Below are 25,585 nucleotides of genomic sequence, written 5' to 3'. Positions count from 1 at the left end.
AAACTGGTTTGTCTAAAAACAAACAAACAAAAAAAACCTCCACAAAATAAAGCAAGCATACAAACTCAAATTATTCTTAATTGCTAAAAATCAGTTTGTGTAGGCTGAAAAAGTGGCGCACTGCTCAGACGCAGAGGAAATGGGATTCTTTATGGACAGAGGAGACGTAGAGCGGCGCTGTGCTCTAACAAAAGAGGAGTTTCTTGTTTGCTCTGCTCATCTCTGCATGACTGAAGTGATTAACAGCAGCTGAAGTGCCCGCAGGAAATCAAAAGTTGAAGTAGCAGCAGTGAAAAAAGAGGAATTGTGTTTGGGGGATTTTCCTCTTTGCCCACTCCAACAATAATGCACAGGTGTCAATGCTGTGGCTGATGCCAGCCAGGATGAAAGCAGGAAGGGGAAGAAAAACAAGCTTCCAGCTCCCCTACCTGAACACTGCATCAAGTGCTTGAAGAACTGCATGCTTCAACCCATAGCTGCTTCAGGAAAGAAGAAAAAAAGAACCAACAAGAAATGCAACACATCTCTTTGCAGTCACATATTCAGATTTGATGACAATAAGAAACATGAGCAGCCAGACTCCAAACTACAAAAATTCCTGAGGTCCAACGGCAGGCTGAGGACTGACCAGAAGCAGTCAATCAGAGCCCCGTGTTCTACAACCATGATACAGACACATTTCTGTAACTTTTCAAACTGAGGAATACGACAGTTAACTTAATTGCCTCCCTTTATGACCCAGCAGGAATAACAGCTTCACAGGTTAAACGCTGCCCACTGCACCTGCACAACCTCACTGCCTTCAGTCATTCAGGGCCTCGTGTGACAACCAGTTTGTCAGTATTGCCACTGCAGGTGCAGTCAGCAGCACTTCGCTCTGGCTCCGACTGCTGTCACCTCCACGCTATTCCCTTGGAAAACAAACCAAAACAAAACAAAGTGCTCATCTGCCAGTGTAAGTTGCCTCCCAGTCACTGCTTCTGCTGTCACAGCTGTGCAAGTCAGGCTTTTCACTTCTTTCTAACCCTGATCAGCAAAGTTATGCCAGCAGAAACGTGCAGTGCAGGCCTTTATTTTTGCTGCCAGTGCAAACAGATGTGACTCTGATCACACAGGTACGTTCTTGTTTTATTACAAGGTGTTTGTTTTTTTTTATTTGTTTTAAAAAATAAAACAAAAAACACTCTCCAGAGCAGAACTGTTTCCAGAATTACATTCCTAGCAAATTTAGCTGCCAGTTCAGTTCAGCCTAGAGAGCAGACTATGAAGTGTGCATAAAGTCCCAGTAACACTGAGAAAAAGACCTATTGAAAGAAATTGCCAGCCATTTGTTTGCCTTTATCTGAGGGCAAAGAAATCGGTACCACAGATAGCTGAGGGCTGGGCAACCGTTCTTCTTGCTGATGAATGTCAAACACTTCTTCAGCAAGAAAGGCTTTTAGGGCAGCCAGCTCCAACTATTCAACAGCCATAAAAGAAATACCGGGTGGAAATCCTAACGACAGTTAAAGGAAGGTACTAAACCTGCTCCTTCTGGAGGTTTATCAGCACTACGACGATCTGAAGGTTTTGTGATACCAGCTGAATGCTGCTATTTCTTGGTTGTGCTCATTTCTTATATGCCTTACTCAATTCCATTTTAATATGAGACTAACGATACGAAGCATCAAACTCTTTGCTTTGAGTAATTCAACAACCTTGTTTAAAAAACAAGTTTCTGACTACAGTCTTACATATGAGAACTGCACAGCTTGATACATTTCTCCAAACCTGGGCAAACAGCACCACAACCTGATCCCCTTCCTGCAGCCAGCCCTTTTCCCTACAGAGAGGAAAGATGTGAACACCAATGGTTTAAAAAACAAAAACAAACAAACAAGAGACCATTAATTGAGTCATAGTTTCCCATCATGGGAATGTCAGTCTTCTGTCTTTATCAGTATTTTTGGACAGCACCTGAGCTTGGAGTTGTTCTTCTGAGATTCTTGCTTTGTCCTGCACGGTTCTTTGAGTGTAAAAAAGAATGTAGGCCTGGGTTTTGCACACCTCCTCCACGCTGCATACATTCAGTTTGGAGTCATTGCAGTGGACCCAAAAACCTAGGAATCAAAGTGAGAAAGAAGACATTACTAGAGGAGGCATCAGAGACCCATAGCATCTTCTGAGTTGGAAGGGACCATTAAAGATCACCCAGTCCAACTCCCTTGCCATGAACAGGAACACCTGCTGCTCAGTAAGGACGCCCAGAGCCTGGTCAGGCCTAACTTCAGATGCCGCCAAGGATGGGGCATCCACCACTTCTCTGGACAGCCTGTTCCAATGCCTCGCTGCTCTTACTGTAGAAAACTACTTCCTTATGCCCAATATAAATCTCCCCTTTTTCAGTTTGAAACTATTTCCCCTTGTCCTATCACACAGACCCTGCTACAAAGCCTTCTTTCTTATTAACCCCCACTTTAGATACCGAAGGCCACTCTCAGATCTCCCCACAGCCTTCTTTTCTCCATGCTGCACAGCCCCAGCTCTCAGCCTGTCCTTGCAGGGCAGTGTCCCATCCCTGGGATCACTTCTGTGGCCCTCCTGTGATGTGCTCCAACAGCTCCACATCCCTCCTGTGCTCAGGACTCCCCGTCTGGATGCAGCGCTCCAGGTGAGGTCTCAGCGCAGAGCAGAAGGGCAGATCCCCTCCATGGCCCTGCTGGCAGCACTGCTTTGGATGCACCCAGGATACGGTTGGCTTTCTGTGCTGTGAGGGCACAGTGCTGGCTCATGCCCAGCTGCTACCCACCAGCACCCCCAGGTCCTTTCTGGCAGGGCTGTGCTCCATCCTCATGCCTCCAGCTTGTACTGAGTGCAGGCTGCCACAATCCAGGTGCAGACCTCACACTTGGCTTTGCTGAACCCATGAGGTTCTCCTGGGCCCACTGCTCAGCCTGTCTGGGTCTCTTTGATGGTATCCCATCCTTCGGGTGTGTGACCTCACCACACACAGTTTGATGCCATCTGCAAACTTCCTAAGGCCGCATTCCATCCCACTGTTGATGTCACTGATGAAGATGTTAAAGAGCACTGGTCCCAGTACCAACCCCTGACACCACTCATCACTGATCTCCCTCTGGACACTGAGCCACTGACCACCACTCTCTACGTACAATCCCATAACCACTTCCATTAAATGGTCCACCCATCATATCTTCCCAATTTGGAGAGAAGGATGTCGTGGGGACGATGTCAAAGGCCTTTCTGGAGTCCAGACAGAGGGTATCAGAGGTTCTTGCCCTGTCCACTGCTGCAGTTACACCACTGTAGAAAGCGACAAGGTTGGTCAGGCTGGACCTGCCCTTGGGGAAGCCATGTTGGTTATCCCACAGCACCTCCCTCTCTTTTATGGGCCTGAGCATAGCTTCCAGGAGGATTTGCTCCACGGTCTCCTCTGGCACTGAGGGGAGGCAGACAAGGTGCTTTTTCCCTGGGTCCTTTCTACTCTTCTTAAAAAATGAGTGCTATTCTGCCTTTTTTCCAGTCACCAGGGACCTCTGCCTGATCACCAGGACTTCGGATATCATTACGAGTGGCTTGGTGACTGCATCAGCCAGTTCCTTCAGGACTCAATCATTTCCAATTGCATTCTGGAATTGTTCATAGCAGACATCCCAGAGAAAAAGGGTTATGTAGGAGAAAAGGCACCTCTGCCTTTTCCCCTAACGAAGCTTTCAGAAAGAGTTTCTAATACGGAAAACATTTTACCATTTCTGTGCTGTTAACATGGTTGACAAATATCAAATGATAATCTAACCAATTTCACATGATGGCCCCAAAACTCAATAAGGAAAATAAGAATTCCCTGGAGAAAGCCAATTTGTACCTCTTTCTCCATCAGTTAAAAGGCAGAAACAATGCTGATTCAGTTGAAGAAAGAGACTGCTGGAAATTCACAAAAACCCTGAGGATGTCATTCATGAATAGTTCCTGTCCAGTTTCAAAACACTTTCTGTTTATCTCACCATCCCAAGGATGCTGAGAAAAGACCCAGCTGGATTAGCTTCACAGAGTTACATCCCGTGAGAAAATGAAGCATTCATGCTGTTAACAGTGAGCAATAAAAGGCATCCCAAAGCGCCGCACAGCAAAGAGCAGCAATCTGTGCTCTTTACACACACACCATTAAAAAAAAAAAAAAAGAAAACGTGCTACCAGTAATACATGCTGGGAAACAAACTACTGAGTGTCAGGAAACTTGTTTCTAAACAACCTTGATATGAAGCTTTACAATACACTACATCTATGGAATAAAACACAGATTTCTTGAATTTGTTTCCCTGTAATAAGGCACACGCACCTCCCTCTGTGTTGTAGCAATATGCTGTGTAGTGTCCTGAGCCAAACCCTTTACCATGATGCATCACCACAGCGGAGAGGTCATAGACAAAGGTCTCTTTGTCAAGAGAGGAGAGAGAGTCCCTGCAGCAGTAAGGTTCCATGTTTAGTACCTGGTCAAAGAGGACATGGACCCCAATCTTCTCACGGTGATTGCGTTCAGACCACCTGCAAACACAAGAGCATCATCAAAGCCTCTGAATCTTTCTTGGCAGTGGCAGAGGGCTGCAGGAATGGAAGACGAACTCAGGAGCACTGCAGCACAGTTTGAGGAGTTTTCCTTCAAGTAGGCACCACAACTTTTTCATCTGCTGTCACTTCAACATCTACTGCAGTCATCTTTGGCATAAAACTGCTTCTGTCCCTGATGCTTATTAGCTGAAGGTATGCTTTAGATTTATAACAGCCAATTTCAAGAAAACAGAACATCTAATGTAAAGGTCAAGCACCATTATACAAATATAAAACCCTCACATCTCATAATTACCTACACTAACATTTTAGAAACTTCGTATTTTCAACTGTGTTTAAGTCTTAATTCAATAGATAAAGAGCTGATACAGGCAGTAAAATTCATCCCATCTTTCACTCAGCAGATCAGTTCACCTGCCTCACAGCCACTGCTTCAAGCTGTTTGCAAGACCAGACAGATTTGCTGAGCACAATTCACAACGCGCTGCACCGCATGAAAGCATGTGACAAACATCAGCTTTTAACATTGGTGTTACTCAGTGTGCATCACACAGCTGGGCTGGGTAAAACATTTATAAGCACACACTGCTCAGAAGGTCAGGGAAGCTAAGAGGCCACGCTGACCACTTCTCTCCCACAAGACAGCAGCTGCGTGCCTGGCAGCTCCCTGCACTGCCCCACTCACCTGAATCTTTTAAGGTGCAGCCGGAGGACCTGAGGTAGTCTGTAGATCATCAACTGCTTCTTAGCTTCACTCAGAACAAGAGGCTTGGGAGAAGACTTTCGTCGTTTGCCTATGGGAAAAAAAAAAATCACAGCAAAGATTGTTAAGGTGTCATTATTGTTATTTTTAATGGAAGCCATGCTTGAAAATATCTAAAGCTTTTTTCTTTTTTTTTTTTTCCTCTTGTGATGCTGATAATCACACAATCAGATATCAAACCCTGAGCTGTTTGTGCTGACTTGTTGCTCTAAGAAGTGCACCAAAGCATTTAGGGGAAGCCAGGCCAATGGCACCCAGGGCTGCAGCAATTTCAACAGGTGAACAGCATTCAAAACACAGCCCTTGACACTGTATTCTTTAAAGTACTACTTTGATCCATTTACCAGGCCATCACAAGATGGCTCTAAGATATTAATCCAAGTCAGAGGAAAAATGCTTCCAGCAAGGTTCGACTTCCAGGAGTTCTGACTGCTCACAAAGGAAAAGGAACTGCTAAACAGAAACAGAAGAGGGAAGAAAGGTTTCTCTTCCCAGTGATCACTCTTTCCAGTACACCAAACATACGACTGCACCATGAGGAAGACAGGTGGCTGTCAGTGCTTCCAATAAGAAATGTACCTGCTAATTAGACTTCTACATCTCACCGCACCAGGTTGGAACAGATGGTTGCTCCTCCTCTATCTCATCTGACAGGCAGTGCCCCCAGTAGTTTTTGGCACTCAGATGCAGGCTGTCTGCCTCTGCCTTTTTTTTTTTCTTTTTTTTTTTAGCTGGTTAGTATTTCTGCAGCCATTTAACTCTGGTGTTCACAAAGAACCACAGGAAACTGAGTTAAGGTAAAAGCTGCACTCGTCCGTGCTGACACTCTGCAAACATTACTTGTGAATCTGAGCTGTATTTGGCTTTCAGAACAGCTAAGAGAATGGTTACTCCCTAACATTTTGGGAATACGCTCAAGAGCAGATTCACACACTGATAGCAAAAAGATTTCTATGAATGCTTGCTGCTTCAGCTGCTTAGTTGCCATGTAAGTTGAATTACTGGGATTTTCCACACAAGAGGAGGAATATTTGCCATAAATACCTACACACAAAAATTTCAAATCCAGCTTATCAGAGTAGCTGAGCTACATGATTAAACACAGGGGTAAAACTATTTTCATGTAATGATCTTGGTGTAGGGAACTGCTTTGGCGGGGGGTTGGACTCGATGATCTCTGGAGGTCCCTTCCAACCCCTACAATTCTGTGATTCTGTAATCTTACAGTCAGACCTATGCAGGAAAGCAGAAATAATCTTCCAGCTGAGAGCAGCAAAATACATGCATTCAAATAACAGACAATACAATAACCTGAACCTTCCATAATAATGTCAGTTCATTGCTTTTTGTCCAAACGCCAATAGAGAGATAGAAAAACTAACCTGGTGGCAGATGTGAGAAATCCACAGTTGTGATTTCTGGTTAAGTGACATGAGGGAACAGATGACATACAGAAAACTTGTTACAACAGCTTTCCTGCCACACAGATGTGAAAAACGTACAGTATAATGGCCCCTTTCTGTCCTTAAGTCCAACCCTTCTGCATCCAAACTCTTGCAGTTGCCTTCCTTCCAACACACAGAGTGAGAGCAGCTCTAAGCAGAGCTGCATTAAATCCTTGGTAAATCGCACTGCTCAGTAGCAGAGACAACAGAAGAATGACTTTTTGGTTCCAAACTGATTCCTGAAGGAGCAGCAGAAGCCACCAGCAGGAAGATACAAAACAGCATGAACAGCAATATATGTACTGGTTACGACATGTACGTTTTGTCTTGAGAACACAATAGAAATCTCTCACTTGGAAAACACAGTGCTTCTAACTGGCAAAGCCAGCAGCAGCTCTGGACTTACTGTTGCATTGGTCACACGCATATATCCTCCCTTCCAGAGCTTCAGTTTCTGTGAACTTGGCCAACATTTCCGTCAGCATGCACTCTGCCTGGTTAACAGGGATAATCCCCTTCTCAATAGAGTGATAGCGCTCAGGAAACTCCAGGGAAAGATCCCAAAAGGGCTCAACGGTGTTGGATTTGTAGTTGCATGTTATACAGGTGACCTGGGAATTAAAATGTTTACACACAGATGAAGTTATGCACATGGACACTTGCAGACAGGCATTTACACTCACACCTCAACAGCACCATCGTGCCCAGAAGGCAGTGTGTTTCCACAGACACACAAACACTCAGTCGGTCAAGGGAAATGCTGCTTGCTTCCAGTTTGAAAGCTAAACCTATCCTGAGCAAGTAAGTTAAACTACTTCCCTCAGATCTCCAAAAATGGAGACAATATTCACCTGCATGGTGTTCAGAGGAAGAACATTACAGGCATGAGGTTTCCTCACAGCTGGCAATAAGCAGTTTGGAATTGCAACCAATAAACGTTAGCATTTATCGTGCCACTTCCTCCCACTGTTTCTCTATTTTCCTTGCACATTTCATCTGCTAACCATGCAAAAACTATTCATGACTGGAGCACAAAAAGACAAACTTCAAAAGCACTTGTTTTCTCACATCATCCTGGGGTACTGTTAGTGAGAACAGGAGAAACGTTCTCAACTAAACTGAGAGGCAACAAGTGAGAAAACGAAGAGGTAACGAAACCAGAAAGCAGATTCAGACTTTGCATTCTTATGGAAATCATCCACCAGGAAGTCAGCTTCCAGCCTGGCCCTGGCTCTCCAGCCAACTCCATCCACTGAAGGCACCAGTGACTGCAAGTCACTGTGGATAAGGAAGTCTTAGAGGGGTTAAAATTAAACCCAGTCTCTGTATACAAGTTACGCTGAATAAACAGCTTGTCCAGTTATTTACAGCACTGTAAATAATAACAGATAAATTACATGATTTGTGAACATCTTCCCACAGTTAACTAGAAACACTGACCTTGGGCACAACACAACTCCAGCCAAGAGACAGGGCTGAATAAAGAATGATTGGTTAAGAAGCACACAAGAATTTCATGCAATGCAAAGATGACTCAGATGAAGCACGACTTCAAGCATTCTTTCCCCAAAAAAAACAAAAGCTTTAACTTGAAAAATACACCTTTTCTATTTAATATTTAATGTGCACTTAGGAGTTCTTCTGAGTGGTAAGCTTAGTAAGACTGGCACTAGGAAAACTGCACAAATACGAATGAGATCACACCTACACAGGGCGCCTTGTGGTCCGACCCTGCAGGCCCTGGAGCATCAAGTTATGTACACATTCATTTCCCTTGAAAAGCAAAAGTAGCTGAGGATGTTCACACACACTGTGCTTGAGGGTCAGCCTTGTGGGCACAATGTGTTTCAGACAGGGCAATGGCACAGGAATAAGAGATCAAGCAGTTTGACAGCGCGGGTGCAATCATCTGCTGCAGAAGTGTATGTTAAGCACACTCAGTATCTCAAGATGACATTCAAATGCCTGCAAAGAAAAACTGTCATGAATAGCTTCTTCTTCAGAGCATAGGATGACTGCCCTCTGTCCTTCATCATATTCTTTGTAGCCACAGAAACAAAAGCAAAGAGATAAAAATTACAAAGATACTTTAAAAACACAATAAACTTAAAACTAAGAGCTCAGAACTTCCATACCAGAGCAGATGTCATCCCCAAGTGGCACTAAATTAACAACAGATGTGAAAAGCATCAAAACCCTGAGAACCTGCACAGCAATTAAGCAGTTTTCATTCTCAGGAGGCACTCCCAATCAATTCCTCTCAGTATTTGGTGGTTTCCGAAGAAACGAAACCTTTGCTTCTTGGTGCTAACCACTCCAACTGATTTCTGTGCAAAACCAGGTGCGTACCTGACTGAGCAACTGCCCGTGAAAAATGGTGTTCACCACCTTGAGGACCTGCTTGGTGAGCTTCCTCTGCGAGAAAGGGATGAGGATCCTGCGCTTCGTTCCTTCCGACTCCAGCTCCTGCTGCACTTTATCCAACAGCTCGCATAGGAATTCCTGAGCGTCCTGCTGATCGTAACCTCGGAACGCCGGGATCAGACTCCACACAGAGTGCAGCATGGCAAACGGGGACACAAGGGCCCACTTGCCAGACCACATCACTCTGAAGAGGGTGTGCAATTCGTGACAGAGGGAGATGTGCTTGGAACGCGGTTCCTTGGGTTGTATTAGTTCTAAACTCCTGCTTATTGAGGAGCTGCCATTTAAGCCAGCTGGCAAGCTCTGCGTGCCGTATGATCCCACTTTGTCAGTCCTCCCTGACTCATTAGCAGCAGATCCATTTGCCAATCTGCCAGGCAACCTAGACTTCCCGTTCACAGTTTTGGCCAAGAGTTCTTCCGTTTCACAGAGATCAAGTGTCAAAAAACATTCTCTAAATTTCTGGAGGTGGCTCAGCACTTGCAGAATAGAGTTCATGTAACATGTGTTTCCCAGGTTCCTCAGACCCGTCACCCCGGGAGTCATCAGATGCTTACGCCGGATGGAATAAAACTGATTCAATCTGCTGCTCTGCATCTGCCTTGAGGTAGGGGAAGCGGTCGCCACCTCCCTGAATTTCCTTGGAATCAAGTTCTCTCTGTGCACGTGCGACAGCAGCCTCGCACTCTTCCTCGGAGGAGTGTTTGCCAGCTCCTCCAGAAGCTGTCTCTTCATCTCCTGCCGTCGCCGCCTCGCCGCCTCCTTCTTCTTCTCCAACTCCTCCATCTGCTTCTTTTGCTGTAACTTCAGCTGGCCTCTGGAGCTCTTACCAAACCAGGTCCGCAGTGCCTTGGCAAGCAAAGACTGGCGCCTGTGCCAGAGAGCTGTAAGCATCTGAGATTGTCCCTGAGGGCTCCTCTGATGGCTGCACACGTCCTCTCCCAAAGTCATGGATCGCAGCGTCCTCCCGCTTCTCGTTGATGGATCATGTTTTTGACTTTTAATCGCTGACAGGGAACTTCTCAGCAATTTCAAGTCACCCTCCGGGTTATCATTCAAGACATAATCTTCACAAAGGTAACAAAATACATACAGATCGTTCACTTCCATTGCCAATGGATGTCTGGTTTCTTCAAAGTGTTTTAGTGCATGCTCCTCCATGTACCTCCCACAGGCTACATGGGAGCATTTCAGACAAGCCCAGATTGATTCAGTTGTCTGGCAGTCCACGCAGTGCCACTTCTGTGGGTTCAGGATAGAATGGTCCTGGGCGAGTCGTAGCCGCCCAACATGTTTGCATCTATCCATCTCTTACAAAAGTCTTCGCTGCTTTGACCTTGTAAGGCAAAAAAAGATAAAAAATAAAAAAATCTCTGAGCCAGTACACATCTAAAATGATCTCTTTTGTACTAGATGTAAAGACCTACAAAAATACAGGTGCTGTGTTATTCCATTCACAGTTTTCCTTCGGCCAACTACATTATTTTCACGCACAATTTCTTTAAATGCAGTTTTCATTACCAGCAAAAAATACTGGACTGACAAACCGTACAGAATCAAACTGTCTAACTGTGTGCTAAGGATGGCCCAGACAGCTGCCAGCATGCCCTACCCAAACTGTGGGGGTTTTTCCAGAGAGAAAAAGATTAATTCAGTCCACACATACATTTGATCTTTAGCTGCCCTCTGGAAATTGATACGTATGAAATGAATTTGGAATTCGAATGCATGTCATCAGGAACCAGATAAGGGTTCCAGCTTTCCACAGAAGCCATGAAAATATCAGACAATTGCCATAACCAGAACCAATCTATACGCAACCCACAGCTCTACATTCTACCTGAGGTCTCCAACTTCCCCTCACTTCCCCAAATGTTCTAATGTTTTAAAAAAAAAAGCACAGGGAAGAAATGAAATATGTAACAACTTGTTACAGTAAACCTAACGGAATGACTGCACCTGTACATGTGTGATGAACAGACAAACAAAAAAGCTGATTCTCTAAATTAATATATTGTAACAGAAGAGAATTCCAAACTGGGTATTACAATCATAACTGTAGTGTGAAAAAGCTTTCAGTCCTTGTCCCGTGTGTTTTATAGGAGAGATTCAGCTGTGCAAGGAGCACAGGCAGAACACCAAAGCACAGCTGGCAGCACCACGGCACTTTGTGCAGCCCGACATCCCAACACAACCCAGAGAGATGGGAGCACCACAGCAGCACCCAGCCCCAGCCGCTGACACGCAGTACTCACTGAGTCACGTTGAAACATTCCTTCCTCTGCAACGCAATGCTCAGAGCCTGGAACATCCCCATTTCATTCAAAGGAGTCTTGGCGGTTCTTCGAGAATTTAATTACTACTTAAGTCTTCATCCTAAGGAAGCGCAGCTTCAAAGCCCTAGAGAGAGAGAATATTCTCGTGATGCACATAAACTATGAAAGCCAGCAAGGTTGCTTTGAACAGAATTAATCCCCTCAGCTACAGAGAACACGTTTATCCCAGAGAACAGAGTTATCTGGAAGTCCAAGCACGAGCGCGCTTAGGAACCCAGGCATGCAGACGTTAAGAAATTTCACATGGAAGAGACCCTCAGGAATTCCGTTTTTCTGTTTTAGTTTCTGATCATCCACAAATCTGCTGATCACATGTAGCCTCTTCGTCGTCAGCCTTTTGTAGTGGGTGACCCAACATATGGCAGCACAAAAATCTGAGCAAAAACATGGAGCAAAAACGTGCATCTCCTGCGATGGCTTCAATTTTGGCTGCTTTGGTGACTTTGTGAAAGTAGGGGGGAGGAGAGCAGCGTGGGGGGAATCTTTCCTGAATTAAATTTCATTTCTGGATAATTTTTCAAACAAAACCAAAAATGAAGTAACGAATGGTTTTCAAGAATGAACTGCAACAGAATAAGAACTACACGGGAAAGAAAGATTGGAAAAACCTGCAGTTTGCAAAAAAGATTGGGAAAATAAAGTATCTGTTGTAATAATCCAAGAGAGACTAAATTAGCTTGCTTATGTCTCTGCGGCTACAGAACTGCAATATGCACAGTACTGAGAGGAGGGACAGCAATAACAAACACAAGGTGGTTACAGATGTCACAGATGGTGTCAGATCTGGTGGAGAGAATGCTTAGTTTAAGAAAAACAGAACACTTTCTGAGGAACAGGGTTTAATATAACGAAGGAAAGAGCACACTTTCTGAAAGCCATGGAATAAATATTTAACAATTGCCTGCAAACGTATATAGAAAATCTGTCTGACCAGGCTAAGACAACTTATTTTAGCGGACCTAAAATGATGCACATTTACCTCAATTGCAGTCTTTTTCCAGTGATGCTGCTGCTAAAGACGAAATCTGTTAAAGAAAAAGACAAATAAAACTATGTACCACAAAGGCCTTTTATTCTTCAACTCTCCTCTACTTCAGATTAAAGCACAAGCGGCCACTTCAGAATCAATCCCAACGCGGTGACTCTGCAGTGCCCGAACCACTCCAATGTCCCTCCAAAGCAGCTCCAAGACTGGCTGCAGCTCTCACTTGGACTGTGTTCATTCTCTCACAAATTCCAGGACCTGCAAAGACACTTCTGAGAATCCTACAGTAAACAAAAGCGCAGCTTTGGTCTCCTCCTTCCAAACTGGAGGCGTTCCTTCTCACCTTTCTCTCCTCTTCTTCCCTCCTTTCCCTCTTCTTTATTTTTCCGCTCAAGTCCTGATAGAAAATTGTGGAATAATCCTGTCTAGGCTTGGAGAGACCAAGTGGCATCGCATAGATTCCAGCTTGAAAGAGTATAGACACTATGGTAACATTGACAGCCTTCATTTACATAAAAGAATACTAATTATGTTGTATCATCAACATCTGTGATTCTGCTCACTGCCATATGCGACAGTGTTGGGAATTTAACCCTTGAGTCTCACCAGCATATCCAGTTTTTCTACCAGGAAAGAAAAAATGGGCTTTCTGAATGCTGTTTTCTAGAGACTGATGAAGCAGCTGCCCAGCACAGACACTCAGCAGCTCCGCAAGGTCTCAGCACTCAGTATTTTCAAAGAGTGCTGCGTTTATTCTCAATTTCCAAGGGAAAAAAACCACCAAAAAGGCAGATATGCTGCTGGTTTCAGCTGGGTAACAGGCTACAAGGAAATCAATCACACACCAGATACAGTGCATTAAAGAACCATGTTTAACAATGAAGGAGGCTGTGGTGTATGAATTACAGCCTTTTGTCAACAGCTTTTGCTTTTCCTGTGTGGGCCATTGAGGTCTGTTTGAAAAGGACAGATATTTTAACAACTTTTTCAGTTAACAAAGCAGCTTTGCAGTGCCTCAATTCAGTCTCTCTCAGGACAAAAACACCTCTCCTATCACACGATATTCCACACCTCCTTCTCTTTAGGCATCTAAGGATGCTTCCCTTGCAAACCTCGGCCCTGTGAGCAAACAGCACACATACACAGGACTTCCCCGCAGGCTGCACGGTGTGACTCGGCGCAGACGACTTACATTACACATCTTTTCAACTCCCACTCCTAGGACAGCCCCCAGGGAACATCTCTGGTTTCTAGTCAGTGTGGGTTTAACACCAAAGCTGCCCCAGCATCCACCCGGGGCTCGCAGTGAGTGCACCTGGCTGCTGTGTGAGCTCAGCCTCCACCAGGCTCCTCAGCTCAGGATTTCTTCATGTTACCTGATTCCCTTTTCTTGACCCCTCCAACGAAAGCAAAAAAATAAATGAAGTTGGCTCTGTGGTGCTGTGCAACACGTGCTAGCAGCAGGCAGTCTGAAGGGTGAGCCTTGCCAACATGCCAACAGATCGCTGAGTAAGTCAGCGAAAGGCACACGCAGTCAATTAAGGGCAAATTAAGGGCTGCATTTGTTCCTCTGCTTTATGTAGGTAAACAAACTGCATGCCACAACCTACCAGAGAGAATAAAGACAACACACTGGCAGGGGAAATTAAAAAGCTATGATGAGACGAAAGCAGGAAGATGAGTTAGAACCTGCATGCTGTTGCACAAGGTGGGGGGAAAGCCTGAGAATATTGGAGGCACTGAAGACATTTCACAGGGCTGTACGGCTGGGTCGTGGCCGGACTCAACGATCTTTAAGGTCTTTCCCAACCTGAGCAATTCTATGACTTTAGGATTCTATGATCCTGAGGCTGCTGTGAGCCTCTAGCATGAGGCACGAGTAACCAGGTTGGTGATGGAGAATCAGCTCCCTGCATTTTAAGGTCTTGGATACAACAAACACAAAATCTTCTCCTGGTAGTTACAATACATTGGGTTTATATCTTGGTTTTGCAATTTCTTCCATCAAATTTATCTAATTTTAAATAAAGCTATCTAGTGGACCTTTCCTGCCCTTCTTGAACCTTTTCTTTCCCGAATATGGGATGGAGAAAAAGGGCAGCAGGAAAAATTTAATTGCATACAACCAAGCAGCTCTTCCCAGCCTCCCAGGAATGTTCTAGAGATAGCCTGAAAAATTCTCACTTTGCAAATGACTTCCAGTCCTTAAGCACAAAGTCAGCCTCTGCTTTCTTTACCTGTGTGGCTCAATCCTGGGAAAACTTAAGGCAAGATCCCATCAGAACTTTAATAATCAAATGCAGCAAAACCAATTTTAACACTAAAGGAGTGTTAAGATAAAACATATGACTTCATTACGTTCCTTTGTACCACTGTTACACATTTGGAAACTGATTCAAGACATCTGTACAGATCTGTTGACGTTCACTACTTTCTTTCCATACATCAACCCTCATGAAACAAAAAAGGTTTTGGGTCAGGAAAGGTGTGAGGTGCTCAGCTGTGGAAAGCAGACACATCATCCATTTGTCCAATGGATCCAGAATAAACACAAGTCTGGAACACCGACACCAAATCCTTCACTGCAATCTGGAAGTCACCTCTCAAAGACAGGTGAGAAGCTCAGGCTCAGTGATTCTTAAATTCCTTCATTCCTCTCCTGGGAAGGGCAAAAGTGAAGCACAGCAGCATCTCACCAGCCCATGGGTGTAAGTACCACATTCAGTACAACACGTTTGCCTTCATGTGAATCTCGTTTTGTTCTAAAACACTTCAGGCACAGCATCCTGAGGTGCTCCTGGTTTCCATCAAACCTCGATATCCTGTGCAAATACAGTGCGTTTTGTCAAATTGGTTTAAAAACCTTGGGTGCAAAAGCAAGGAGCTTCCAGTCACCCCTGCCTGCAAACAGCTTCCTACACACAGCGTTAGAGCAGAACTTGGAGCCTGCTGCAAGAGCTCACAAATGCAAAGAAGGAGATAGCAGGGAGAACGGGTAGCTAAAAATTGCACGCAACTACTCAAAACTTCACTGCTCTGATTATTTTAACCTACCCACTTGTGAGGAACCAATTATCCAACCAGATGTCTAATGAAAACATGTAATCTGAGCTGCTCGGATGATGAAAAAATTTCCTGCTCACGACAGCCCCATTCCTCTGCTGGCAACAGCCACCCATGTGTGAGGGCTGCTCCAAAAGTAATGCTTCCTGTTTTATGATGCTGGCCCTAATACCAGGAGCAGAGCTGTACCACTGAAAATAAAGGTTGCTTTACCAACTTCTTCCCAATTACTCAGCACATTTTATTTAAAGTTGTCAGCTTCATATCCTAAAATGAGTGCTTCCCTCCAGCTGAGATGACAGACTAAAGTTAGTTACAGGCAAATTAACACAAACACACACAAAAAACTAGAGCACGAGGAACATGTGGATCAGGTATACAGCATTTCTTTGAACAGGAAGGTTAAGCAATGAGAATACATGAATGAAACACAGCTTAGAGCCAGACAGACAAGGGGAGGCTCAGACCAGCTGCGACACGAGCAGTCTCATCTTTTGCACGCTACAACCCAGAATCTCAGGAATCAGTTTTCAAAGATCTTCAGTCATTGCACTCAGAACTACAGAGAGTGTGGACATCCTATGTCCTGCCCTGGCATCCTCAGTGAGAGTAAATGTGATTTCTGCAGGCCTTGGGAAGCCCAGGTTGGTGGGCCTTGGTCCACAGCTGGTGTTAAGCGCACAACGAGGAGCACAGTCTCCACGACGCATTGCACGACTCCACTCCTAATGTTTCCAAGGCTTGGGGCTCCAGTGTGCCCGTAATGCAGGAATCAGTCATCCTCACCTCACTACAGGGGATAACCGGCCCTGAAGATACCCACGTGCTTCACATTTTGCACCAGCAAGCAGATGCACGTATCTCAAAGCTTCCAAGGCACAGACATGAGGAGCAGCACAGCACACCGGGCACAGCGCCTGCCCAGCAGCAGGCAGCAGCAGCCATCTGTGCTGGCCCCTTGTCACCCCAGCACCAACAGCAGCACAATACACACAACTCCTTCAGGTGCTATCTGCTCACCTAACCACCAAGCTCGTCACAGAAATCGTTAAGGCTGAGTTCCATTCAGCACTGAAAGCTTCCCCAGGAAAGGAGCAACGGTGAGAAAACATTCTCTTTTCCCAAAAACTCTGGAATTTTGAGGAATTTAGGAAAAGTTTTAACATCTCCCAGATTATTTTAAGCATGACCAACATTCTTCAACCTACAGCCTCATGTAAACTGAAGCGTTCTGTTAACACGCCTGTGCTGATCGAGAGTGAAAGCAAGAACAGTGCTCCTCGGGCCCTGCTCCTGACCAAGGCAATGCCCTGCGCAGACACAAGAGCCTGACTCCTTTGCTGCCACGTTCTGCTGTGCTCAGTGAGCTGCTGAACACACAGAGCACTGCTGCAGTATGAACTGCCTTCACCAGGAAGGCTGGCTGACAAATATCAGCTAGCAAAACTCCCTCTCTTTTCCTAAAAGAAATTTGTAACTAAAACAAAAGACTGCATGCTGTGTCCTCAAAGAGCAGTAATTCACACTGTATGCAGGCTAAGAGTTTAAAGCTGCATACCTTCTATCTACATTCCTTCCTAATGAAGACTCCCTTCAACTAAATACAGTTTAGCATTCACTAGGAACATAACTGGCAATTTATAGTTCGAAAATTATCACAAGAAGGCAAAGAGAAGACTAATTGTTTCAGTTCCCAAAGCATTTTAGAGTCCTCCTTATGAACTAGCCAATCTGCACTGCTGCTGAAATTCCCCAGCCAAGACAAGTTGGTGTGAAAGCTTTTAAAATTTAAAAGATGAACATTTAAAAGAAAATATGAAAAGATGAAATATAAACGTCCTTATTAAGCCAAACTTGCACTGCCTCATGTCCAAGTGCAAGAGATGAACAAAAATAAGTGACTAAGATCTCAGGGAATGCCCCCAGCACTCCTACTGCTTTCCTTGGTAGGATCACCTCTTGAACTCGGGTTTAAGATAGCTATTTATTTTTTACAATCACCTTAAACTAAATAGGAAGAAAAAATACACATCCTACAGCTCTGTGAAAGTCTGGGAACTTTCTATACAATGCCTGTGGATGTTAAAGAGCATTCTCAAAATGCTATACACTTCTTAGTTCGTGGCTTTCTGGAAGTCTATGTTTCTTTGTTTACTGAAGTACATAAAATCCCTCCTTTCCCTTTTCTTTGCACAGGTTTTACTTCTGGTTTGGCTTTTTGAAGTGTTCGTAAGCTGGGAAACATGAGATGGATGTACCGTATAAAAGAGGCGTTCCGCATTAAAACCATTCACAATATTTCCTCTACTCTTAGTGAAACAGTCAACAAGGGCAAGAGGCAGCCCAGCAGTTCCACTGCGTGTTACATCTGTGTGAGCCCAAAGCAACTGCAGCAAAGACACATAGGTTGAATTTCCAGAATAAAACGTGAAAAAATGCTTTGCATTAGAACACTCTGAAGGTAGATGCTAGCTGCCCAGTATCGAATAATAACCTCACTTTATGAGCCAAGCAACCAGTTTCATGGAATCCATGAATTTACAGTTAATTCCATTGCCTTAATTGCTGACAACATCAGAGCAGCACGGCAGAGCAGTTTAAAGTTTAGTACATGTTTGTCCCTGAACATCACTCCTGTAAAAAGCAGTAAAAGTCAAAACTGGGGAAAAGAAACAAAACAGAGCTGTAACTGATGTAAAATCAGCAGCACTGATGCCAAGTGAAAGCTACGCCGATTTTCACTATTTGGCCATCCAGACTTCAGTTCTGACACCCCACCACCCCAAACCTGGAGCTGGCACCTCCTGCTGCTTTCCACTTACCACTGACCAGCTCAGCAAGGACGGGCGCGCGGTGACGCTGCTCGGATGGGCACAGCACGTGCTTCCGTATCCACAGGGCAGGACCTGCACACAGGCGGACAAGGAATGTTACAACTGCATACCTGAAAAGTCCAAGGTAAGCAAAGCAAGCACCGATACCTTTCAGCATGGCCTAACAAAGCAGGAGCACTGGAGACAGATGAACAGCCATTCTCTCCTGTGCTCGCTTTCCCCACCTCAGAACTCCCTTTCATTACAGCCTGCTTTGATGCAGCCAAAAAAGCTGCTCCCTTTCATTTTGTTTGCTTTCAGGATGCAGAAGCCATTATTTCTTTGGACCATAATCCTAATACACTGTTTTTCATACCATATTCTTACACCGTTTGTCATACTCAGTGTAAATCACACTGGTCCCGCTCTGATGTAAGCAATACATTCAGAGTTGAGGCTGACAGCAATAGTTCAGACTTCATACTTTTAAAATGCTTCAGAACTGCATTCAACCTTCTATAGGGAAAATTCTCCCCACATTCTGCCTGCCTTCACAACAGTATCAGCAAAATCAATTTCCCACCGCTGGCGAAGAGCTTTATTAACAAGGTCAGAACAGGCTGCATTCTGACCTGTGCATCTTGCTCCGCTCCCCAGTCTGTCACAAAACCTGACAGCTGTTGGTAGCAAAATACACCCAATTCCAACAAAGCAAAGCAGACCCAAGCACTGTGTCACAGGTATGAGATGAAGCTTCACAGCCCCTGCACATCACAGAATTCTCTTGGCTCCGCTCGCACACCAACCGATGGCTGCAGCAGAGCTCAGCTGAGCGGCCCTGGCATTCAGAAGCAGGCTAACAGTCTGCGAGAATCTCTTTGTGATGGACACAAAGACGGATTAGAGCGGGCAGTGAACACTTGTAAGTTATGGGTAGTCCTCTGCTGTTCTTCCCCCATTCCAATTCATATTCATCTCGGCAAAATCTTGGACAGACTATTAACTAATCTAAAACAACATCGCAGCTGATACAACACAGAAAGCAATCACTCAAACGAGCATGTCAGTGCCATCTACCGAAGCAATAAAGAACAAGACGGCCCCAGCAGGCTGTGCTTATTATCTCCACGGCCGTAATGAATAGGCAAAGAGCATTAAATAGAAGCGCAGCGTTCCACAGCCACGTTTTGCGAGGCTCCACTTGGAGACATCTGAAGAACAGAGGTTAAAACAAGACCAAAATAACGAAAGGTTTCCAGCTTCTCGTGCCCCTTCCTAATGGGATTGCGCCTCATCTGTGTGCTGCCAGTCTTGCTCCGGCTGAAGGCGCTGCCTATGGGAGGCAATTCTGAGGAGCAGCACTGCTGTTCTCCCACGGCAGAACGAGGGAACCTGATTTGCAAACTCTTAGACTGACAGCCTTCTCACAGAATTTAAGATCAGCTGAGGCCCAATTCGCCAGCATCTGTTGTCTTTGTAAATTATCTCACTCTGAGGTCAGAGGTCATCATATCAATTTGTTTTGAGGTGAAACAACGAAAGGACAAGAAGAAAAGGAAAGAGGGAGAGGTGGATTTGGTTTGGACATCACCACCTCAAAAAGCTGCTCCTGCAACCTTCCAACCTTCCAATACCCAGGAGACCAGCCCTCACATTCGGGGACTCGCTCATTTCTCCAGCATCCGAAAGGAACCAGAAATGCTCAGAGACTCCACACCACAAAATCCAAATGATATTTTTCTGTCTGCCTTTGACAAACAGCAGCTATCGTCATCCCTGTCAACAACGAATTCGTGGCTGGAGAAGGGTCCTCATCGTGGCGCACATTCAGGTGAATTAACTATTCTTAGTTAAATAGATTTGCTTCCAGCCTTAGTCTGATGACAGATTAACTCATGGCTGGTAGGATTATAGACTTACCTCTGGAACTAAATCACTTCTGAATCTGAGTTATAGCTATTAGTTCTCTAAAGCTTAGCTGAACAGCTTTTAGTACCTCCTTTGTATTTTCGAAAGAATGATTAAACATCATTAAACACAGGCTGAGGGCTCTTTCTCCCAACCCCTGCACACAAACAGTTGGCTGGTTTGATTTCTTTGGGTGGTTTTTCTTTTTTAAAAGAACAGCAGGGTTCTGTGTGGATTTTTTTCCCCTGAAATAATTCATACTGCTTTAAGCCTAGAATAAACCCCCCCACACCCCAATTAAAACACATTTTTTCCATGTTTGTGTGCGAGCGCATACAGAAAGAAAAAAAAACATAAAAATCCCCAAACTTTGTTCTCCTCGGGGAGAAGCAGCTATCCAGAGCGAGCTGCTCTTTGTGCTCAGCACGGCGCTTTTGTTCCCAGCACACTGCTCAAGCTGCAGAAGGCACGGCCGATGCTACAGAGCCTGGAAACGAAGCGCTCCATGCAGCAACGAGCTTCGGCTCCTCTCTGCTGAACACAGCGAGCACGTAGTTAAGTGGGGCTTATCTGTACACAGAACGTTGCACATGCAGCACCCAAGAGCTCCGTGCCGTGAGCCAGCAGCTTCCCTGCACACCAACAAAGCAGGGCAGCAGTGGTGAGCCGTGCTACCTGTGCAGGGACACACCACCAGGCCTCCTCCCACTCCCCACGCAGCACGGAAGGCCAGCAGCAGCCTTCCCATGCACCTGGACTGATATTTAGTGATGACTTCCATTTAATTGGCACAGGTGACAGCTCGGCGCATCGGTGCATGCGACGCTTTTGCCTTCTGCGTTTCCAAGACAGCAGCAGGGGAAGGGGCAATGAGGAGGGAAAAAGTTTCCCTGAGAAAGCAAAGGGAAGTGACCCGGTAAGTACTAATGAAGGTCACTGGGAGGAAAAGCTGAAGGCATCACTCCTGCGAGAGTGCAGTGCTGCACTTGGATGTTGAGGTTACAGACAGCAGAGCGCGCTGCGTTTCCTGCCCAAAGCCAGACACCAATCTGTCCCCACCAGGTGATGAGCTTTTCTTTTTCTTTCAGGAGCAGACCATCCAAGATTCGCTATTCATCATCAGGCCCCTCGTCCCAAGCCAGCCACCATCCCTTCATCAGGAGCTGCAGCTTCCCATCTCCAGCACACACCTGCACAGCTGTGCATCCACCCGCATGGGCTGCTCCGATCCGTGCTTGGAACTGCCACCCAGAAAATCCACCACCCACTGCCAACTGCAGAGCCACGCAACAAAAACCACACAGTGAATATAAAAGCAAACCCCTAATTAGCCAAAAAAGCCACAAGGCCCTCACGTGACAGTTGCACAGATCTGCACACAGAGGGGGGGAAGAAGCATTCACACCAAAGCTGAAGTGCAATGTATGAACAAATCACTTGTTCTGATGGCCTACAGTTCAATATTTCTGCAGATAATGCTTCTGTTAGAAGTCAGCCACACATCTGTGTGATTCTCTGCATACAAGGCACTTGTTATTCAGCCGGAATGCACTGAATGTGCAACATAAGGTGACATTCTGAAGCGAGATGGAGAAGTTAGCTTCAGCACCAGGAGAGGAGCCGGCCCCACCACAAGAAGGAAAGGATTTCATCCAGTGTACAGTTTTGCAATTGGAATAAAAGGAAAGCACACCTAGTGTGCATCATCTGAATGGAGCACAGCTCAGAGCCACTGCTCTCTTCCAGGAAACGGGGGATCAAAGCAGCAGCGGTGCAGAAACACAAACCAACACTGACTGCCCTGCTTAAGATACCCTGTCAGTATTTCCAGCTAAAAGCCACGCACTGCTCCATCTGCACGCCCACCAAGACTGGCTGCAAAGATCCCTCTTCCTCACCAAATCCTCAAATTCTCTTCAGAGGCTTTTCATAGCATGAGAGCGAGACAGAATGTAATTACAGGACAGTATTTCTTAACCAAATCCAAGCCGCCCACTGAAAGCGAGTGGGAAAATATGGTTACAAGGCAATGCTTCTCAATCAAGGGGACGGATTTGCATTTCAGAGTGAATAAGGGCACATAGCTGTGGTCACCATTTCTTCATCAGCTCAGCTGATGTCCTATAGAAGGTCTCAATGGAAGAATGCAGCTGCGGCCCATAACTCTTGGCTTGATCTTCTATGGTTTGACTGAAAAGACTGAAAAGAGCATCAATGAACTGGAGCTTTTCTCCATTAAATTGATTCTTTCAAATCCACCACTGGGCTCACACAGAGCAAAAAAAAGAAAGCTTCTTTTCCAGTACACTTGGTTAGAGGCTGGGGTGTCAAAGGTTTTGTGATACATGCTACACACTGAGGTGTACTGTAATAAATGAAACCTTTGAAGACTGAGATGGAGCTGTTATTTAGCAGTGGTCTGTAGAAATTCCTGTGTCTGAAAATGTGCTTTTTCTCCTTACTTAAAGCGGCCTTTTGCATTTCAATTAGAAAACACTGAAAACACATCTCCTCTTGTTGACCACACATTTGTCACGACCAACGTGTTACACGAGATACATTCCAGATGCACTCGTCCCAGCTTTGAGCCCTCGCATCCATACATTTCAGCGCTCTTCTTCACCTGAACACACGGCTGAACCACAGAGCAAAGCCGAGGGACGAGGGCAGGCGTGCGCTGCGGGAGGAAGAGCCTGAGACACAACCAGCTGCCCGCGTTGTGCTGCTTTCTCAGGGAGGTTCTGAAAAGGACGGTGTGATATTTGAGCAGCCCGACTGCTGGACCTTGCCTTGCGAGCTTCCTTCTGAAGCACGGCTTCCACCCAAGGTGCTCCGTAACAAGACTGCTGGCACTTCCTCAGAGATCTCAAACCCATCTTTGTCATGCACTGGAGGTGTAATAGTTAATGTCAGCTCATTACTGTCAGCTAATTAACAACATTTAGCACAAAGCAGCCAAGTTCTCTTTGTTTCTACCTATGGTACTAAATCACTTTGCAACAGTATGGGGGGGGGAGGGGGAGAGCCTTCAAAAGCAGCGGAAAACAGCGCAATAAAGAGCACTTCAGTCTGCATTGTGCTCAGTACTGCGATAGGAATTACTCGCTGCAGGCGCTCCACAAACTTGCTCAGACCACGGAGGAATTACTTCTCGATGACATTCACAGAACTCCGCGTGGGTTTCTGCCTCCTCTCCCTCAGCCCTTGGTGAAGGGGCTGTTTGTGCTGCTGCCTGCATGCTGGGGCCATAACTCAGTGGTGGCAAAGCTGTGTGCAGCTCCGCAGCATCACCAGAGCCATCTTTGATCTCAGAAGTGGAGAGCGGCAGCAGCAGGGCGCACGAGCAGGAAGAAACACGCAGCACGTTCTGGTTTATGCACTGAATGTTAGGAATACACTGATTTCTGATTTAAATAATATGTATACGTTGAAAATGCTTAGTGCAGCTCACGTGCTCCAGAACAATTGTTCATCAAGGGCTTCGTGCTAACGAGGAAGGTCTTGCACTGAAGAGAGAGGTGGGGGTTCCTGCTGCCCAGCACAGCTCAGCTCGTTGTGCTGAAGCGCTCAGGGAAGGTGGAGAGTTCACACACACAGCAATTAACAACACGCTGCTGACACAACAGCAGCTCTGGAGGTTTCACTCCCCGCAGTGGGGAAAAAAAAAACCAAAAACAACAACAATCCACAGAACCCCAACCCAAAGCCTTGATGGAACGCTCGAGGTGAGAAGCACAGCGATGCTGCAGCAGAAGTTTCACACTCGTCCACCAGTGAGAATTCTCATACAGAACTCTCAGCAGTCAGCTGTGTCCTTCACAGCACATAAAGCAGTGCAGCTCAAAGCTGGCTGTTCCTATGGAACTCATACATTACCTTTTTCTCCCATTCCATCTCAATCGCTGTATGGCGCTACAGGTGAGGTTTTCAAACCACCGATCTCAGCATCTCTGTTCCTTCCTAATGAGCAACTTGAAAGCAGAAGCCTTGAGTTCTGCTTTGACTCAGAACTGAGGACAGCTTCAGAAACCTTCACATACTTCCTCAAACCAAACACGCATGTGAAAGAACTCACATGTGTGTCTTGTAAGAGAGAAGCTGAATTTTCAAGCAACTCCATTTCCCGACTCACCTGAATCTACCAGTTAACTCCTCTGATGGTGAGCACACAGCTACGCTTCACTTCGTGAGTCCCAGCAGAAGTGCTAAGAAATTTCAGTGTGGAAATGGATATCAAAGGGGAGAGTGGGGGAAGAGGAGAGAGGTGAAGGGAGGGGGTCAGACACAACACTACCAAAGGAAACCCTGAGGCTGATTAAAATAAGATCTTGAAAGATGGATTCTGTAACACAGACCGCTTTTGCCACCACCAAAGTACAAGTGCAGCTGGTGTACAAGTGCAGCTCGTCTAAGTGCTGAGAACCGAGCGATCATTTAAAGAAAGCAATTAGCAACTAAGTGCATCTTAGCAAGGAAGGAAACAGTGAACTCTCAGATGTGCACAGGGAAGAACTACAAGCAAGTGAACCCCAAATGAGAGACGAGGCCGAGGTGCGAGCAGGAAGCCGCGCTCCGCACTTCCACACCGCGAGCAGTGCGGGGCCGGCCCGAGCCGAGCGGGACTCGGTTTCCCCAGCAGCATTCCTTCACTGACAGCGCGGTGCAGCCGCACAGCAGCCGCTCACAGCGCGGTGCTTTGGCTCACAGCATCGCCGCTCCGACCCGCAGCACGCGGCGCTCAGCCCGCTCTCTCCGTCGCAGTGCGTGACGGAGCCGCTGCACCTCCGCAACGACCTTTCACTCTTCAGCAGCGATCTCTGGATGCGCAACAGCTGAATTCAACCCTGATTTCAACGCTCCGTAAAGCACCGCGTGTGCGGCTGTCGCCGGATCAAGCGCATCCATGGGGACAAACAGAACTTGCGCAACAGCGAAGGCCGTGCCAGCCCCGGATCGCCGCCACTTTCAGAGCCCCTTTCTCACGTGAAGCCTCCCACATCCACGGGAAAAAGGACGAGAGGAAAACAAGCGTTGGCAGCGCCGTGTCTGAGCGCCCCGAACACCCGCGATCTCCCCTCATCGGAGCGACGAATCCGCCGCCGGGCAGCGCCGGCTCCTTAACGGCACCGACCCGTCTGACCGCCGCCAGCTCCTCCTCGAGCTCGCGTCCCGCCCGGCCCCGCACGGTGCCCCCCTCAGGCCGGAGCCGAACTCCCCGGGCTCCTTGCGATCCCGCGGCTCGGCGTCACGCGAAGGGCCGAGCGGATCGCAGCGCCGCC

General features: G+C 46.2%; 1 protein-coding gene across 4 annotated transcripts in view; it reads right to left on the bottom strand.

Moving 5' to 3' along the window:
* Positions 1 to 1,894: 1,894 nt before the first annotated feature.
* USP49 (ubiquitin specific peptidase 49) overlaps positions 1,895 to 25,585 on the bottom strand; it is a 23,876-nt gene continuing 185 nt past the window's right edge. The window contains exons 2-9 of one of the 4 annotated variants that reach the window (XM_042833619.1): positions 18,408 to 18,491; positions 12,596 to 12,780; positions 11,457 to 11,601; positions 9,127 to 10,537; positions 7,184 to 7,388; positions 5,255 to 5,363; positions 4,340 to 4,545; positions 1,895 to 2,099 (exon numbers count right to left, since the gene is read on the bottom strand). In XM_042833619.1, coding sequence (XP_042689553.1) covers positions 1,909 to 2,099; positions 4,340 to 4,545; positions 5,255 to 5,363; positions 7,184 to 7,388; positions 9,127 to 10,509 — 2,094 coding nt within the window. In that variant the 5' untranslated portion in view covers positions 10,510 to 10,537; positions 11,457 to 11,601; positions 12,596 to 12,780; positions 18,408 to 18,491 and the 3' untranslated portion in view covers positions 1,895 to 1,908. Of the gene's footprint in view, positions 2,100 to 4,339; positions 4,546 to 5,254; positions 5,364 to 7,183; positions 7,389 to 9,126; positions 10,538 to 11,456; positions 11,602 to 12,516; positions 12,563 to 12,595; positions 12,781 to 18,407; positions 18,492 to 25,585 lie in introns of all 4 variants that reach the window. The other 3 variants (XM_042833616.1, XM_042833620.1, XM_042833618.1) reach the window with 3 other exon arrangements.

This window comes from Centrocercus urophasianus, unplaced genomic scaffold (genome assembly GCF_019232065.1).
Source record: "Centrocercus urophasianus isolate 14NV4802_14NV808 unplaced genomic scaffold, USGS_Curo_1.0 seq_42, whole genome shotgun sequence".
Taxonomy (NCBI): Eukaryota; Metazoa; Chordata; class Aves; order Galliformes; family Phasianidae; genus Centrocercus; species Centrocercus urophasianus.
The sequence above is the reverse complement of the archived record's forward strand: the minus strand, read 5'-3'. Positions and strand labels throughout refer to the sequence as shown.